The 20,469-nt window shown below is 27.2% G+C and overlaps 1 protein-coding gene across 1 annotated transcript; it reads right to left on the reverse strand.

Annotated features, from left to right (window-relative positions):
• Window positions 1–4,869: 4,869 nt before the first annotated feature.
• On the reverse strand, window positions 4,870–20,295 carry LOC122508860 (coiled-coil domain-containing protein 6). Its single transcript, XM_043622455.1, has 6 exons — window positions 19,845–20,295; window positions 13,929–14,469; window positions 12,787–12,922; window positions 12,513–12,640; window positions 12,203–12,312; window positions 4,870–6,179 (listed from the first exon to the last, which is right to left on the reverse strand). Exons 1-6 carry the CDS (start codon window positions 20,064–20,066, stop codon window positions 6,024–6,026), a joined length of 1,293 nt encoding a protein of 430 aa, XP_043478390.1. The 5' UTR covers window positions 20,067–20,295; the 3' UTR covers window positions 4,870–6,023.
• Between the last annotated feature and the right edge of the window lie 174 nt (window positions 20,296–20,469).

Below are 20,469 nucleotides of genomic sequence, written 5' to 3' on the forward strand. Positions count from 1 at the left end.
AACTTGATATGTAATGATGGCCATAGCGTTGTCAAGGAAAAACTAAAAAATTTTTAAAAAAAAAATTTTTTTTCCTAACTTTTACATTATTTGACCTAATGAGCTGAAAATTGGTATCCTAGTGTATTATTACAGTCTGACGACAAAAAATTTATTTAAGAAACTTTTTGAAAAAAAATCAAAAAAAATTTTTTTTTAATTTTTTTTTCAAAAAAAAAAAAATGTTTTTAATTTTTTTTTAGTTTAAACACGTGGCATTAAATATTTTAAGGAAGAGAGTGAAATTTTAAAAGAATAAATGAGAGATTGTTTTCTGACTTTAATTTCTTAACTAAAAATAAAAAAAAATTGGACAAGTGCAATGGCGGGTTCCGCACACAAATATTAAAACAATACTTGCAACATTGATCGGTAATTAGTAGAATTAAAATAAACAATTATAAAAATATATTAAAATCATTTGATAAAAAAAATAACTAAAAAAAATTAAAGTATTGTATATATCTAATATTGTAAACAATAATAAGCAGAAGAACTATAATAAATTTTGAAAATTTTGTTCCTCTGCTTATTATTGTTTACAATATTAGATATACAATACTTTAATTTTTTTTAGTTATTTTTTTTATCAAATGATTTTAATATATTTTTATAATTGTTTATTTTAATTCTACCAATTACCGATCAATGTTGCAAGTATTGTTTTAATATTTGTGTGCGGAACCCGCCATTGCAGTGCGAGTACAACTCGCACTTGTCCAATTTTTAAAAACTATTATAAATAATTACTAAAAATGTAAATTCTGCAAAAATATTATAAATTAATGTAAAACATCACATGAACAATTATTTCATATGTAAGTATTAAGGTGGAATAACTAATTTATGTAATTGCAAAATCGCATATAAAACTGTACTAAAGTATGTCCTAAATGACGTCCTAAAGCATGTACTTTCGTATCCCAAATTCGGATATACTTTCGGACATACTTTAGTATATACTTTGGGACGTACTTACGGACACACTTTAAGACATACTATAGTATGTACATATAGTTTGTACTTATTTTCAAGTGGGTTGGGCATTTTAAAACTTGTACCTGGAAATCTAGAAAAGTAAACCTGAAAATAAGAAAACCCTGAAAATTGAAAAAACACCACCTTAAACCTAAAACACAATAGAAAACCCTAGAATAGAAAAAAAAATCACCACCTTAAAAACTAATACCCAAAACCTGAAAAAGTACACTTAAAACTAGAAAAATATACCTAAAAATAAGAAGACCTTAGAATAGAAAAAGCCAACACCTTAAAAACTTATACCTATAGCTCTAAGCACAACTGAGTCGGGTGCGGGAGACGACTTCGGGATATGGGATTCTTAACCTTAAAATGGATGTAAACCTTACATATCCCGTAACCGTCTCCCGAACCCAACTCACTTGTGCTTAGGCCTTATAATAGAAATAAATCAATGCAACCTGAAATTTAAAAAAAAATCAATATCACCTAAAAACAAAATTGAAAAAAAAATCTTTGAATTCTAAAAGAACTCTGGAATCCTGAAAGTAGTCTGCTCAACCATTCAAAATGCAACTGATGCTTGTGCCCTTGTGGCCCGCGCTCCGTAACTTATACCCCAGTCCCCACTATACTCACCTCCCCACTGCGCAACTCCCCACTACTCTCACTACTACTGATGGTAATAATACCTACCAACGGTCGGTAATTATCTTGGCTAATCTGACCAATTACTTTTTTTAATCGAATATAAATTACAAAATATGTAACTGAATTGATTGCCATCATGCTATTCTTAGATATACTTTCCCTACTAAAAATAAAATCAGGAATCGTCATGAATGGTCAGAATTTCTGAACATTCCTGAACAGTCTCACCACTTCTGACGTTTTCGAACGTTTCTCACCATTCCTAACCAAATACTTTCCAAGCTCCTCCCACTTTACTCCCACCATTTTCGAAGCTGTGACCATTTCTGAAATTCCTGACCATTTCTGAAATTCCTGACCATTTCTGAAATTCTTTACTATTTCTGAAATGTGTGAACACATAACCTATAAAAATTTTGGTACATCTTTCTAATTTTGGTAAAGTCTCATGAAAATTTATATATACATATAAAATCTTTCAAATTTATTTTTTACATTTCAGAATACATTATTCTATTATAAAAATTGTTCTTTTAACTTAACAAAAGTTCTCATTTTTCAAATTGGTATAATTATTGAATTAATTATACAACAAAAGTAGGTAAATAAATCAAAACATTCGGACCATTCTTTTAACATTATTTAATATATTTATTTAATGTATATTTATAATATATTAATTTAATATATGTATATTTACTTGTAATTATTTAATATAGTTAATTATATTAATAATAAATTTTGTTTCATAATATTAGTAATTTACTATACCAGTCAGTACTCTCTAAATCTGAATATGTGAAAATTCACATATTTGTACGTTATAAGTCGTCTTCTCGATCAATAAGTGCATATACACTGGTAATAAGTGAAATTTCACTCAGAGTAAGTGAAAAATTCACTTATTTATAAGTGTATATGCACTTATTGATCGAGAGGACGACTTATAACGTACAATAAGTGAAATTTCACATATTCAGATTTAGAGAGTACTTATTATGAGAAGTATTTGCATTATAATTGAAATACAGTTATATTTAAATTATTATTAATCATTAATAGAATAATTTCTTACTATAATGATTATTAATAATTTGAATTTCAAATTTATAAAAATTTCAATATTGCATTAATAATTCATTATTATTATAAATTATAATGTTAAATTAAATTAATATTAAATACTAAATTCATTTTGAATGCAGATATAATAATAATTATTATTAATCTGTATTCGTATTATAGTTTATGAAACATTACAAATTGTAAAGTTAAGACTTAATTTATTATTGATTCAATTAATAATGTTAATTTTTATTAATTCACATAACCTATTATGACTAAATTGAAATATAATTAATTAATAAAAATTATTTAACAGTTTATTCTGATTTATTGATAATATTGGTAATTGAATTTTACTATTTTACAGTTGCTCTTTATATAGACAGTTGAATCCAGAAATATGTAAGTCGGTTCGGTAGTCGCAGTCGTTAGGGCAGTTAGTTTAGGCACTAGGTTAGGTCATGCGTCGGGGTTCGATCCCCGTAGGGTCCAAATTTTAATTTAATTCCGGGAATTAGTTTCAAGTTGTTCCGTATGTAAACAAACTGATATTAATTAATAAAATATATTTTTTAAAATTAATTTGTTGCAACTTTTTGCATATTGTTTAAATAAATAAAACAGAAAAAGGCTTAAAAATATGGTCAAAAATGAGATACAAATGGTCTCAAATAGTCACCAATTATGGGCGGGGTCAACAAAGAGGAGGGGATAGTAGCAAACTTGTGACCACTTTAAACTTCCTCCTGCACGGAGAGAAAAATCAAGCGTTTGTAGTATGGACAGTTAAGCTTATTTCGTAAAAGAATGCACATGCGCAATATGCGTAAAACTTCTGCTGTATTTGTATAAATTTCTACGTTATCAGCATAAAAGTTCTACCTGTAACGCATGGGACGTCAGTATACTACGATTGCAAGAGATCCATGCTTTTTTAGTATATGTTTCATGCAACTCAGGTATAAAAACATGCCTCTTTAGCAGGACGTTCATACAAAATTAGCATAGGAAGTCTCCATACTACAAACGCTTGATTTTTCTCTCCGTGTGATCAGTTGTGATAGATTTCTGACGAGATCCATCCAGAATCGTAAGAAAACTGGATTAAAGTGGTCAGGCGGCCTGACCATTTGTCTGACCATTCCTGATTTTATTTTTAATAGGGTTAGAAACAATAAAATTAATTTACATGGAATTTAACTGTTGATATTGTTTTTAAACAAGTTAAAAAAATTTGCGAGTATTTTTCTTTTCAAAAGATTGAAATTTAAAGAAAAAATTGTAACTTTTTAATTTTCAATATTTTTAGCAAAAAATTTATATGAATACTCTAAATGATTGCTGCATTAATAAAAAATAAATAAGCTTATATTGTAATTTGTAATGAACGAAATTTTTTTTTTAATTAAGCGCACACCTATAGGTAAAATTTTTTTTCCCACCACCGATTTCGAATGCTTTACAATCAAAGCTAAGCTTTGATGATTTAATTTAGATTTCTAATCAGTGACCTTAGAAGCCCTGAAATTTGATATAATACTTTAAATTTAAAAAATTAGTCTTTTAAATTGACACAGCAGATTCTGAAATTTATCTACAACACACAGATATTGTGTTTGAGTATGAGTTTTACTGGAGGTGGCGCCAATTTGAGTTAGAGGACGCTGAGGAACTAAAAAAGTTACATAACCTAAACTCAGTCTAAACTTTATATATTATTTATTAAAATCATTTTCTCGCAAAGTTATTGTAAATAAAAAGGAGAACCTCACATTCTCTATCTGAACACAAAATATTTTACCTTTTGAAGATGAGAAGTAATTTCATAAACCTTTTTTTCACCATGTTTAAAGTTTTTTTAACGATAATTATTTATAAAAATTATGCAAAATACCGACAAGTGTGCCTGTCAGTATTACATTATTTTATTTAGACAATTTTTTAAATTAACTAATTTATTCCAATCCAACCTGAAACAAATTTGTTCCATTGTTTAAACAATTTTTTAAATTGTCCAGTTCAATTCAATCCAACTTGAAAGATAGAAGCACGACTGACAATTTTATAACAACAGAAAATTTAGATTTCAAAAACCTATTTTTTACTTAAATTTATGAAATAAAACAATCGTTGTAAATTAAATGTTGATTTTAATTTTAAAAATAATACATTTTATTAGTTATCAGTTCTAATTGAAAATACACGTTTACTGAAACTTTTTTCAAATAGAAGACGAATATAGTTGAACACTTAAATGAAAAAATGTGTAATGTGAATAAAACTGAAAAGAGGTACTATGATGTAAATGCAAATTAATATCGAGTCGTAGTATCTGTTGATATAAAGACAGAATCAAGGATGATATTAAAAATATCGTATAAAAATCATAGTATCAAATGGCTCTTTTCGTGTACAATAACCGTCTTTTAGTGTATTATTTAAAGTTTAAATAATGCCTTCATCAATATTTTCAACAGTATATCAACACAATACACTATTTTTCCAAACCTTATTTTTTAGCATCGAATTACATAATATCAATCAAAAGAATAAAACTTATTTAAATTTTACATAAATACTGTTTATTAATATTATTATTCATTATTATTATTATTTTACCATCATCAAAATCAGCATCAATTCTAATAATCATGAAGAATAAGAAATAATTTAGAGGTAATTTACAAACTACGTCTGTGATGAACATTAGAAAATTGGCAATTGATATTTAAGAAACTTAATGTTGAGAGGTTAGAGGTTATAAAATAAGGAGACGTAGAATGTGAACAACCCCTCACATGGTACTTTTTTTTAAATAACACTTTTAGTGACAATTTTCTTTAAAAGAGGGAATCTGCACGCAGTCATATATTATAAACCGATCATTTAGTTACACTGTTGTCAAAACAAATTAATTGCTTATATCTGAATATTTATCCTCGTCGGAAATGAAATTTTTCCTAATAAAGTAAGTACCATGTTGGTATGTGCATGTGTTGTGTATTTGCACCTTTTCAACTGTGGATACACGTAGACATTATTAGAAATTGGACGAGAGAAACTTTAAAGCAACTCGAACTCCGCTAACATGACAAGTTCTTTCCGTTAAACGTTAGAAGACATGCATGTGAACTAGCTCATGTCACAGTACATCTTCGGATATAGCCCTTAATGTATTAATAAAAATAATTTCAGCTTTAGCGAAAAAATGAAAATTGTTTTCGTTCGCTCTCTACACCATATAAAATAATTATATTAAATCGTAACATTAATTACTAATTGTTAGTTTAGATTTTAGAAATATCCATGGGACATCCACTCGATGTATTTGCCTGAATAATATTAGCTGATGATGAACTTCCTGGGCTAACAATAGTAGGTGGAATCGCTGGTTTGACAAATCGATCAGAAGCACGCCTGCTGGAAGGCGCTATTATGTGACTCTATAAAATAAAATAAATTGTAATTAATGTGTATTGTTTACAAACGTATTTATTTATTTATTTATTTTTTTTTTATCAAATAGATTTCAATATTTAATTAATAATAATAAAGTACAAGTGACATAATCTATTTCCACTACTTCAAATTCTCTAATACTAGAAATCAAAAAACTATTCTCAAAAATTATTATAAAATTCTTTGAAACGATTCAATTATTTTCAATATCTAGTATTTTCATAAAATTTTGCAAAAGAATTCAAATATTAAAAAAAATTGATAAAATTCAATTATTTTTATATATAATAAAATTTCCACAGGAATTCAATTAATTTAGAATATCAATTTCGAAAAAATCAATTATTTAAGAAACATTTTATACAATTCTTCACAATAATTCAATTACTTTCACTAATAAAAACATTTTTCATGGAATTCAATTTTTAAAAAAATTTTTTGATAAAATTCTTAGAAACAATTCAATTATTTTCGTAAAATATAAAACTCATCGAAGAATTTTAACTATTTTTAATATTATTTTTAATTAATTAATCGATAAATTCAATTATTTTCACAAATATAGTTTTCTACAAGAATTCAATTATATGAAATAAAATTTTCATAATATTTATTATATTTTAAAAAAGTTAATGATTAAAAACAATATTTATAAAATTCTTATAGAGAATTGAATTGTTTTCAAAAATAACAAAATTTTTCACAGAAATTCAATTTTTTTTTAAAGATTTTAATAAAATTTTTCGCAATAATACAATTATTTTCACAAATAGTAAAATTCTTCTCAGGAATTCAATTATTTTTGAAAATTTTAATAAAATTCTTAGCAACTATTCAATTATAATATTTTCATAAATAATAAAATTAATCGCAAGATTTCAATTATTTTTAATACAATTTTACAGGAATTGTTCAAAAAATGTTATTATTCTTAAATATTTTATTTCAATTCCTCGAAAAAATCAATTATTTAGAAAAATGTTTCTTTTTAAATTCTTTGGAAGAATTCAATTATTTGCAAAAATATTAGAATTTTCCACAGGAATTCAATTATTTTCAAATATTTTAATAAAATTGTTCGCAAGAAATCATTTATTTTAAATACATACAATTTTAATTAAATTTTTTTGAAATAATTCAATTATTTAGATTTTAATAAAATTCTTCCCAAGAATTCAATTATGTCAATAAATAACAAAATTATTCCCAAAAATTCAATTATTTTAAGGCATTTTAATAAAAATGTTTGCAAAATTCAATTATTTTCATAAATAACAATATTCATCACAAGAATTCAATTATTTTTAAAAGTAATAAATTTCTTCTTGGAAATTCAATTATTTTAAAAAATTCTAATAAAATCGTTCGAAAGAATTCAATAATTTTCATAAATAATAAAATGCTTTTTATAAATTGAGGCCTTGGATCCAATAACTCGCCCGACGCTCGGAGGAACGCGCAACTGCCAGTCAGTGAGCAGTGAGCGCCTCTGGGCCACTCACTGCTACCCGACTGGTATTAGCGCGTTCCTTCGAGCGTCGGGCGAGTTATTGGATCCAAGGCCTCAATTCAATTATTTAAAAAAAATGTAATAAAATGACACACAGACATTCTATTATTGTCAAAAAATTTAATAGAATTGTTTGTAAAATTTAATTATTTTTAAAAACTTAATTTAGCAATTCAATGATTTTTAATATCACTATTTTAATTTCTCAGGAATTCAATTATTTAAATTTGCATAAAGTTAGTCAAAAGAAACAAATATTTAACATTTTTTTATAAAATTCTTCGCAAGAGTTAAGGGGGATTCCACGGGTAAATCAAACAGTTGTACGTGAGAAGTTACCGATTTGTCTCAAAGTTTTTAGGCGTATTCTACCTTCAAAAATAGTGATCTAGCCAAAATTTTAAGTCCCTATCTCATAAAGATCACTCACAATCTTCAATTTCATAAAAAGTGACATTTTTGAAAACTAAGATTAAAAAATCCATTTTTGCTTGAAAAAATGTCAATTTTGGTCTAAAAAAAATCGGAAAAGTACTAGTCGATGGGAAATTTTCCAAAGAATCCAATGCCGTTGAAATTTTTGAGATATTTCAAAACGCATGCGCAGTAGATTAAAAAAACTACCTTTTTTAAAAAAAATGTATAACTCAAAAACACCTTTTTCAATTTGGCTCAAATTTTTAGGAAACATAGTAGAAAAGCCATACTTTAAAATGATTATTCCGGAAATCTGGGTATTTTGAGTTTTTAGCCTTATTTTTGCAAAATAGTGAGATAATTCGATTTTTTTCAATGTTTCCTTACGATTTTTGCCTTTTTGTGCCCATACGCAGCTATATAGAAAAAATCTGAGCCCAAATTCACAATTCTCGGAAAATTTCCAATCAGTTATCTATATTGAAACTTATTTTTATTTATTTTAGACAAATTTTAACAGCAAAAACAAATACAAGTTATAATTAAGAATATTAAAAAGGTGCGCATGACGATTAGGGTGGGCCAAAAAAGCAAGAAACCCCTGCAATTTGTTCCAATAATAATAAATAAATATATATTTATATTATATATATTATATTACCGAACCACCGAGAACTTCAATTTTCCCATATAAAATGCATGGGAAAAATTTAAATTTTCGAAAACTCATAATCATTTGCGAGGGTTTCTAAAAAGTTAACATTAAGCTATTAGGATTTATAGAGGGCTCTCCGCCAAGTAATTTGACATATATAACTTCCAATTTTTACCACCCCTACCTTCTACAGCACTGCCCTAAAGTTACCCCTTTTTTGGATATTTATAATTTAACGTGTTTTTGTGGTATAATATATATCGATTTTTAACGTTTTTTGTCGGATCTTGTGTTTATAGAAAAATACGTATTTCTTTTTATTCTTATTGGAACAAATTGCAGGGGTTTCTTGCTTTTTTAGCTAACCCTAATCGTCATGCGCACCTTTTTCATAATCTTAATTATAACTTGTATTTCTTTTTGGTTTTAAAATTTGTCTAAAATAAATAAAATTAAGTTTCAATATAGATAATTGATTGGAAATTTTCCAAGGATTATGAATTTGAGCTCAGATTTTTTCTATTTAGCTGCGTATAAGCACAAAAAGGCAAAAACCGTAAGGAAACATTGAAAAAAATCGAATTATCTCACTATTTTGCAAAAATGTGGCTAAAAACTCAAAATACCCAGATTTCCGGAATAATCAATTTAAAGTATGGCTTTTCAACTATGTTTCCTGAAAATTTGAGCCAAATCGAAAAAGGTGTTTTTGAGTTATACATTTTTTTTAAAAAAGTAGTTTTTTTAATCTATTGCGCATGTGTTTTGAAATATCTCAAAAATTCCAACGGCATTCGATTCTTTGGAAAATTTTCCATCGACTAGTACTTTTCTGATTTTTTTTAGACAAAAATTGACATTTTTTCAAGCAAAAATTGATTTTTTAATCTAAGTTTTCAAAAATGGCACCTTTCATAAAATTGAAATAAATAAAAAAAATTGAAATAAAATTGAACTTGCAGCAAACTTGCACTGCAAGTTTTGCAAGATTGCAGTGCAAGCTTTCTGCAAGTTTGCAGCAAACTTGAAATGTCTGGACTGCTGCAAACTTGCACTGCAAGCTTGCAGAAAGTTTGCACAGCAAGTTTGTAGAACGCTTTCAGCAAACTTGCTGCAACCTTGCTGCAAAGTTGCAAAATCTTTTTGTATGCATAAAAAATTATGTTTTTTTTTACCTTTTTTTGCAAATAATTTTAATTTTATTGAATTTTAAAAAGGTACAAAAAGCAGAATTTTTTATGAATATATAGAAAAAATTTGCAACTTTGCAGCAAGATTGCAGCAAGCTTGCTGTGCAAACTTTCCACAAACTTGCTGTGCAAACTTGCTGCAAGCTTGCAGTGCATGTTTGCAGCAGTCCAGACATTTCAAGCTTGCTGCAAACTTGCAGAAAGCTTGCACTGAAATCTTGCAAAATTTGCAGTGCAAGTTTGCTGCAAGTTTGCAGCAAGCTTGCGTGCTATCTGGGGAGTGATCTTTATGAGATAGGCACTTAAAATTTTGGCTAGATCACTATTTTTGAAGGTAGAATATGCCTAAAAACTTTGAGACAAATCGGTAACTTCTCACGTACAACTGTTTGATTTATCCGTGGAATCCCCCTTAAATTATTTTTATAAATATTTAAATTCTTTGATGAATAATAAAATTCGTTGCAGGAATTCAATTTATTAGCAGGATAAGAAAGAAGTAAATATTTTTGATGAAAATTAGGATAAAGTCAGGAAAATAAAATATAGAATGAAATTCTTATTAGTTTTGTGAAGTGTCTAAAACGAGTTTTTTGGTCGTCAGGTTTATTTTTTCGAAAGCTACTTTTTTATTACTTCTTTTAGTTTGAAAGCTACTTTTTGCTACTTTTTTAAAATAAAATATTGAGTGCAAAGTCTGGAGAATGTGTAGTAAATTTCAATAATTATTAATAATTATTTAAGTTTAAAGCTGTCAAAAAAGCAAAAAAAAAAGTACAAAATAAACAAAAAGAAACAGAATAGTATGGTAAATGAAAAAAGAAAAAAAATGTGGATGGTTTTACTTTTTACTGATAGGAAAGCGAAGAAGTTACTGATGTCGCACGCACGTTTTTTTGCTAGTTATTCATAATTTATTAAGTAAGTAATAAGGGGCCGTACACATAATACGTCACGCGGCTAGGGGGAGGGAGGGGGTCTGAGAATTGTGACTAAGTGTGACATGGGGAGGGGGGGGGGTGAACTCATGTGTTACGTCACAATCTTTTAAATTCAAAGATTATAAGAAATTATATGTGACAATGTCACTTTTTCTAAATAAAACAAGTTAAAAATGCTTTAAACTATTTAATATCTATTATGTACCTGTTTAACATCTATTGGCATATTATTTATAATATGATATATAATATATTCTCTTAATTTGAATCAGTTAAAAATCATGGTTTTAACTGAGAATCAGCAGTGACTGACTTTTTGCTTCTAAATCAGTTAAAAATAACTGAAAAATTATCCACAAAACACCGAAATTTTTCTAAATATTGTATATTAAAGATTTGCTTGCATAATTCGAAAAATTTACTTGCAAAGTTTATTTTAAAATTGTGTAAAGATTTAAATTTCTCACTCTAATAAATGTCTATCGTCAAATTTTCTTAAAAATATAGCTTGAAACTTTCCTGAACATTTGAATTGCATTTTCGACTATACTTTTGTGAAAATTTTCCTAAAAATTTAACTTAATTAATTAATTTAACTTTTCGCGCTAAACATTTATTGAAGTGGGATATTTAAATCTTTACACAATTTTCACTAAACTTTGCATTTAAATATTTCGAAGCTTGCGAGTAAATCTTTAGTAAATTTTTAGGAAAGTTTCGGTGCTATGTAGGTAGTTAAACGTGACTAATTGAATCAATCAATAACAATTGTATTGAAACATCAGTTATTTTCAACTAATTGTCAGAAAAAAATATTACTATTTGAATTAGTGACTGATTTTTTGCTTCTAAATCAGATATTCTTAACTGATTCAATAATTTAGAGTGTAAGATATAATATACATATATATTGTCCAATGTATAAAATTTACAGTGAAATTTACGTGTGTGACGTGACGTAGGGGGGAGGGGGGGTTCAAGATTTGTGACGAAGTGTGACATAGGGGGAGGGAGGGGTTAAAAATGGTCAAAATGTACATTATGTGTACGGCCCCTAATTAATATTGTTCAAATTAAAATTAATGATTGGTCAATTAGAAGAGGTTATTTTATGATATCAAAATGTGACTATTTTGTGTTATAAAAACATTTTTATCATTTTGTGATCATTCGTTTCTAATTTAATACAAAATTTTAAAAATTCCTATTAGCTTATCATTTTATTTTAATGTATTGTATGATATTTTCATTCTCATGTCTCAAATCGAAATAATAATTTAATAAAATTACTTACACCTGAAGGAGGAGATGAACTTGCAAATGGAAGATTAACAGATTGACCGCAAGCATAACACCGATTTATGTTACCAGTTTCTCGAGAAGTTGAAGTCATTGCATTTATACCTGAAAATAAATTGAAACATGAATATATAAAGGAAAAATTTCGAATGGAACAGAAATAAAATATATGTAAGTATTCTTTCAGAAGATATAATAAGCAATTATAACTACTTCTACATAGGTCTCTATTCATAAAGACTAATAAATATCTCTTATTTTTTTGCTTTTACGAAACCTCAATTTTCGATCTTTTTTTGACTTACCTGGACTAAGAGGTCTTGAAGAACTTGGAGATGCATTATAGGGCACTGGACTTGACACATTTCGACTTCTTATACTTCCACCTGACATGACAATTTCATTGTAATGACGTTCTTCTTCCATCTCCAAGCTAGAAAAATTATAATATTCAAGTAATATTATAGTTAACGACAAAGATTTAGGAATGTGAAAAATATTATTTTTGAAAAATAATTCATGGCAAACAGTTTTTAAATTTATCAATTCAATTATTCCACTATATAAAAATTTTTTTACCTTGATTCTGATTCAGATAAATGTCTACATAACGCTTCACGTCGTTCCACTTCAAGTTGCAGTTTCCTTTGGAGCCTTAGATTCTCTTCTCGAATTTGTTTTTCTTCATTTACATAACGCTGCATTTTTTCTGTGTCTATTAACAAAAAAAATAAAAAAACTTATTAAAACATGTAGAACAAAAAGGGCAAACTACAAAACTGCTTGAGCTCGAATGGACTTGAAGAAATATCGACTCGGCTCGTCTATTCGATGTTCTTCAACATCTCCACAAATTTTTTCTCTAAATCAATTGGTTTTAGGTACAAAACTACATTTTAATTTTTTTTTTAATTTTCAAGGTGAAAAAGAAAATTTAAGGACAATTTTATGGATTTCAGTGTTTTCAAAGTATACTAAAAGTCAAAATTTTTGTAGCACTTTTAGAAATTTTATATTTTTCCACTTCATTAGATTTATTCAATGAAGTGGAAAAATTGCTCTTCCTCAAACTCAAAAATAAATTTTAAAAAATATTTAATACTTTAAATTTGTTTTAATCAATAATAAAATTTGATTTCTCAATATTGTAAAGAAAGTTGTCAACAGTGGTGCAAAACAAAGCCGTTTTTAAGTATTAAAATAAAATAAATAAAGGTTTAGTACCAAAAATAGGTTCCAAATTAAAGCCAATTGCAGGGCTCGAAGCAGTGAAAGTATTTAAAAATACGGACTTTACGGACCAAAAATGAAAAATTTCGGACCATTTACGGACCAATTACTGACAAAAAATATAACCAGTCCGAATCAAATAAGAGAACATTTTACTTAAAACTACACTGAAAAAAAAGTGCTGTTGAATCAAATAGCTCCATGCTATTGAATTTCCCGTCATTGATTCAATGACACGATTATTAATCGAAAAGTATATTGCTTAAAAGGAAAAAATGAAACTATTTAAATTAAAAGTACGGTACTGTAGAATTAATGATATTGTGCAAATTGTTTCTGTAGTTCATCTACATATACCAACAGAATAATTTATTGCTTCTTTGACATTTTATTAAAACAATTAAATTAAGTAAGCAATTAAAATGAAAATGAAACCGAGGCCTGAAATTGCATTATAACTCAGTAATAATAAAAATCATTGCCAAACTTACGCTCTTGTTGAGAGATCAAAAGATTGTGCCTCAATCTGACCACTTCGCTTCTTAGGGTTTGTATGTGTGTGCTTAGATTTGTAGCAGTATCACCGTTGTTAATTTCTCTCGGAGAAGTTGGATCCGACACCGGCTGATCTAGTTTAATTTGAAGCATTCTTTTCTCAGCTTCAAGCTTGTCCATTCGTTTCCATAATTTATTGACTAGAGCTTCTTGTTCTTGCTCCAATGTATTTTCCAGTTCCACTTTCTCTCTGCGCAGTTGTTCCAAATTATTTTGCTTAGCAAGAGTTTCAGCTTCTAATTTCTCAATTTTTCTCATAAGTTTGTTAACAAGACATTCCTGCTCTTGTTCCAAAGTCTGCTCTAAGCGACATTTCTCTTGTCGCAATTGATTTAATTTACGTGACAAATCATTCGTTAGACACTCTTCTTCTTGTTCATAATGATGAGCCAATGTCTCTTTTTCTTTTTTCAGAGCTTGTATTTTTTTCAATAAGGTATTGCTTATGAACTCCTCCTCCTGTTCAGCTTTAGCTTGCTAAAATAAGAAAAGAGTATTACATATGTATTACAAACAAGAAATTTTATTGTAATAATAATTACATAACTTTTTTTAGGTGGTTGGTATTATAAACATTTGCCTTGATGAGAGTTATGAATGATTGCGTTCAATAAAAATTCTATTCAATAAAAATCGATATCAATAAATATTATGTTTAGTGAAAATTCGTTATCTCACTAAACTTAATAAGTTTAGCCTTGAACTTCCTACCCTTAAAATTACCAGAATTCGTACAAATTGGAATTTTTATTTCTCTTAATATCTCAACGTATTTTGGTACCCTGAAAACGAGTCTGATGTCTGTTTTTCTTCATCACGTCAGGATTTTTTCCTAACCTCAAAAAATATAACAACTTTTTGGGGGTACAAGAATTTTTTAGAAATTGATGAACTTTTATAAAACTGGGTATTTAGAGATTTTGGGGGTCGCTCTTTACTAATTTGAAGTAAGATTTTAAAAATTTTAAATAGCGAATCCAAAATGTCAGATAATTTTTTTTTAAATTATTATTGTTTTATGAAATTGTTTTTGAAACTAATGTGTGTGCAGAGTTACTTGCGACTTATCGGGGTCTCTGATTACGTATAAAGTCAAATTTTTTAAATTAAAAATGATTTATAACAACGCATATTTTTTAAGAATTGTTAGAATTTGAAAAAATTTAATAAGACTATGTATTTTAGTTCCTGAGAATGAAGCGAAAGTCAGGTTATTAAATTTTTAAATATCACATACAGCTTCTATTTGTTGACTTACATAAGACTAAAAGTCAAACTGAATGATGATGTTTGGATGGCCCACAAATTAAAAAAATAGTAAAATGGTAATAATATGATTTGATACTGTATTTTTAGATGACCCTCTGTTAATCAAAGGATTAATATCTAGATTACTTTTGCTGGATGTTCAATGCTAATTTCACTAAAATCAATATTTTTTAAATCCCCTACGTGTTTCTCTAGCTATTCTCATGTAGATAAAGAAACAAAAATTTATTTAGTTCCAGATTCAATTTTGCACCCTATGTGCTGCGTTCTGCTGAGCTCTTCAAAAAAAGCATCTTATTAAAATGTCCGTAACTCCGCCATTTTGTATTTTTTTTTTTAAATTTATATTTTTTCAGTTCAATATAAGACATCAAAAAAAATTCTTGGAAACTGTTGTTTTTTTTGCGTTTACAGTGGCCTTACCCCTAAAAAAATTCATGAAAAACAGGTTCAAAAGACAACTCAAAGTTGTCAGTCCCCCTTAATAAAAATGTGAAAAATTTATACATATTTTAAAATAGGTACTTATTTATTAAACACGAAAATTTATATAAATTTAACCTGATTTCTATTGAACTTTCGTTTTCATAACTGGACATCATCACTTTATTATTCATTTAAGGAAAATGAACCTCAGTTTAGTGTTATGAAAATAAAAATTCAATGGAAATCAGGTTAAATTTATATAATATTTCATATTTAACAAATAACTAATTAGTTAATAGTTGGGTGTTATTTCACTGAGTTATTTGAAGCAAAAAAAGATAAAGTAGACATAAAAAATTTTAAGGGACTTTATTGTGAATAATTTTAGTATATATTTCCTAATTTAGGAAATAACAGGAATTTACAACTTTTGCAACGGACCGACAAAGCAGTCCCTTTTCATTTTTTTCTAACAACGAAATAAAAATAAAGTATCAATAAATTAATGAAAACTGCATAATTCGACGTGTTAGACCCTGCAGATTGAGAAAAAAGAATAAAAAAAAATTCGGTACTTTTCTTCAAAATTAGTAAATTGTGATTATCTCGGAACACACAAAAAACCTGGGTTCATTTTTGTTGGAAGTCGTACATCTGTCTATAGATAATGTTATTAAGAAGCTACAGTTAAATTTTAGAGTAAATCGTTTGAGATTTGTGAAATTTATGTATCCGGTCAACTCAAACAAGTAGTTCTGAGAAAAATGCGTTTAAAGCACTTAGATTAGGAGAATACTTCTGCCGAGCGCGTAGTACAAGACCACGATCGGGATCAAATTCAAGCAATTAAAAAGTATTTTCATAACGCGGTGCAAAAAAGGGCACTTTTTTGCACCTTCGCCTACAGTTTGTTCCGAAAAAAGTGCTCATTCAAAAATTGACAACTGCTCGCACTCGTTACGAAATATACTATTTCACTTGTAATTCATTTATTTTATGTACTCTTAGACACCTTATAAAGAAAAAAACTTTTTTAAATTTTTTGAAAATTCTAGAGTGGTTTAACCTCTTAACCGTTTTGGAGAATCATTTTCAGATAATTCTCCTTTATTTTGATGAATTTAACAAATATGTATATTTAAAATAAAAAACAGTACCTATACATTTTTCTATTTTTAATGATTTTTACTGAGTTGGTGTATAATGGGTTATGTATGATTGCGTAACCTGTAAATTATTTTAAAGAATGTAAAACATACTTAGTGACATAAAACACCAAAATATAGTCAAATTTTATCAACAAATATTATTTATTAATTATATTTAAAAATTTTTTTAAATCATCACAATATTTAATTGAAAATAGAACTCATCATAATTTTAAAAGGAAAACGGGTTTTTAGTGGGTCGGGCTGGTAGTAGGTCGACAGTTTATTAAATTTACTATAATATATATATTTATTTATCTTTTTTTTAATATTTCCTTTTGTTTCACTTTACCAACCCCACATAACCTTGGAGTGCGGAATCCAAGGTATCTGTAGGCAGATTTCCCAAAAGTCCCTAAGCAAAAAAAAAAAAAAAACTTTCTATAACTTTTATTTCTTTACCAAAATCACAAATGTTTAAAAAAAGTTAAAAACTTTGCATAATTTTCATTTTTTAATCACGATTTATTAACAAAACTTCAAGTTTTTTTATAAGGATAATTCTTTGTAAATTAGTAACTTTTGATTGCGGTAACTTTTTATTAAAAAATTAATTTTTTGAAAATTTTCTATGCAAATCTTTTTAATAAATCTTAAAAATAAATATTTTGTTGGTATTTGGGTGTAAATTAGCTTTTTTTAATCTTACATAAACCATTTTAAAATTTTTAGTTTAGAGGTAAAATAATTAAGATGGAAAAAGTAAAGTTTTGTTCATTAATAATATAAAGAGTTTAAAAAACAAGTAAAATGTATTCTGAGCAAGCACATAATTTTCAAGACTTACGCCTAAATTCAAATGATATATAAGGTATAAATAAAATTATATAGTGGTCACCGATTAATTTAAAAAAATTGTAATATCCTGCAGAAATGATTTTGGTGTTACTAAAGTCACAAAATAAAAAGATTTTTGCAAAATAATTTTATATCTTTTGTAAAATATAAATTTAAAATGTAAGAGAAGCTAAAAACTGTCAGTTTTCTGCCAGTAGAAAATAATTTAAAGGGAATACAATTTAGTACAAAAATATTACAAAAATTATTGGTATTTGTTAAGAATGTCTAAATTTATTATTATAAATTGATATAAGCATTTAAAAATATAAAATAATAAATTAAATATTATACCAAAGTTCATCATTAAAGTAACCTAATTATGGGATTTTTATTAACAAATAATGGGGAAATGGGATTATAAAATTAAGAAAAAACTTACGGAATATTAAGTATTTGCAATGAACTTTCAGTTTTTGTTTAAAGTTTTCTTCCATTTTCTCGTTGAATAAAAAATATATGTAAAATAAATTTGGCAATAAAGTATTTTTTCTTGAAGCACATTCACAAGATGTTAAATGGCACATGCGAAAATATATGCAAGTACTTTTCAAATACTTTTATTTGATTTTCGTGGAGTATCACTTGAATTACGGTCGTTTTCAAATTTTGTACGCACGTGTTTTCTGTTATTTAAATTACAACAGTTTTTTGAAGACACGAGGCACATCAATTTACTATGTCTCAAAATAATTCTAATAATTTGAACTTTTCTTTCCCGTAAGTCATTTTGATGTGCCATTTGTCTTATAAATGAAAAATGATAAATATATCGATTACGATCAAAAAGGTTAAAAGTGAGGGACAACCGAGGGGACAACTTTTAAAAGCTTATAACTTTTTTCACAATCAACAAATTTTTAATTTTCATACGGAAAAGTGTTCACTGTTTAATTAACTTTAAAAAGATGCGTTTTAGAATGAGTAATTCTTATTCATTACAAGTAAATATTGTAAAAAAATCGGGCACTCAAATTGGAATAATTATTGATCTATTTAATAAATTAATGTAAAACCTTTTGGAACTGATTCATCTTATCAAGCTTTAATATTTCCAACAAAAATAAAGTAAAAAGTTATTGAAATCATCGAAATATATGCGAGGGACATGAAAGTTAAAGGTTCCAGAGATATGCCCTTATATCAATTTATAATAATAAATTTAGAATAAAAATTTGAATAAAAATAATGAAAATCCATGAGCGGAGTGAAGAATCTTCCATAAATAGATGTAAAGAATTAGCATAATTTTTTTTGATTTAATGGCTTTTTGCAAAGCAGATAGCCAGAACACTATATCACAGAATATTAGCATAATTTATATATCAATACTGTTTATACTATTAAATAAAAATTTATTTTATAATCATAATTGTTATGAAATTATATTAGTTTATTTTCGAAATGATGTTTTTATCATACCGAACTTCAAAATTCTGCGTAACTCGGCAATTTTTACACCTAAAGTTACGTAAGACCTCTCAAAACTTTTCAAATTTGGCAAAAAATCCACTCATTTACTTTTAAGTTCAATAGTGCCAAATGGTCTCTTTTCATTTTTTCAGTCAGAATTACGTATTTTAAGGACATACTTGTACTCAATTAACATTTTCGTACTTGACCTTAATTTACATTCTCGTGAAGAGGCAAAAAAATTCTCAACCAAACCTTTAAAAAATAAAAATATGACTTCTGAATTAATATTTAATATGGTTGGCGCAAAAATTTTATCAAAGGAAATGTCAAGTCATCACAAAAAACATTTCCCCAAATAGCAAATATCTAGTACAGATTATGAATACCAATTTCATCGAAAAATAAAATCCACCAATGAAAGCAATTGAACTGAAAAGAAATGTGATTAGTTAAAACAAAAAAATCAGCAATTTTTTATAAAAAAAAATCAGAGTTAAATTTTCGTATTCGACTCCCTTGATGAGTATTCCAACAGCAATCTGTGAATGTAATGTGAAGAATCAATAAAATCTTGAACCGCTATGGAAATGCAACTTTGGAAAATGGAAAAATCACGACTTGTAAATTAGAAAACACTGAATAAAAGAAAGATGCTGGTTTTTTGAGAAAGAATATGGAACTTGATGTAACACTCACTATAATGACAGAAGCTTGTCGTAGGCTGCGATTTTCTTCCTGCAAGGCTTTCACCCTAAGCTTGTATGTGTCTAATTCGACTTTTAATACGCGATTTTGTTGCTGAAGTGATTCTATTCTTTTTTGAAGTTGCTCACGAGTTATTGGAGACGGAGGCATCATAATTGGACCGCCGTCAATTGAACTTGAATCACTTTCGGATGCGCTATCACGGTCAGCCATTTTTTCTCCTTTCAAATTCTATGGAAATTTTATACTATATATAATAAAATTTTAAATCATGTCTAAAATATACTTTTATTTTTATAAGCTCTATTAGTATCTCATTGAAAGCACAATATTATCACACTGACTGCAGTATTAAAAACAATGATCGGTTTTTATTGTTCGTCTTATAAACACGTGCTCCCTAATAAAAATAAATCAGCTGTTTGATGAATTCTAAATCATGGAGTATAGACGTGAATAGAGCAGTACAAGTGTGAGGACGCAGCCTAGAGTTGCATTGTTAAGGTGCATTTGCATCTCTTAGGGGATGGGTACATTTGCCGAAAAATGAACAGAGCATAATGACTATATTACGTCCAATTCACAATTGTAGAATCATTATGCAGCATTTACACGT

This window comes from Leptopilina heterotoma, unplaced genomic scaffold (genome assembly GCF_015476425.1).
Source record: "Leptopilina heterotoma isolate Lh14 unplaced genomic scaffold, ASM1547642v1 Lhet_58, whole genome shotgun sequence".
NCBI lineage: Eukaryota > Metazoa > Arthropoda > Insecta > Hymenoptera > Figitidae > Leptopilina > Leptopilina heterotoma.

Bases quoted from the DNA above. Each gene is read 5' to 3' on its own strand.
- LOC122508860 (XM_043622455.1), bottom strand. From the start codon at position 20,066: ATGGCTGACCGTGATAGCGCATCCGAAAGTGATTCAAGTTCAATTGAC. The intron at 12,923-13,928 runs GTAAGTTTGGCA...TTTTGTTAATAG, and splicing joins TTTGATCTCTCAACAAGAGC to ACACAGAAAAAATGCAGCGT. The intron at 6,180-12,202 runs GTAAGTAATTTT...TTTATTTTATAG, and splicing joins GTTCATCTCCTCCTTCAGGT to AGTCACATAATAGCGCCTTC.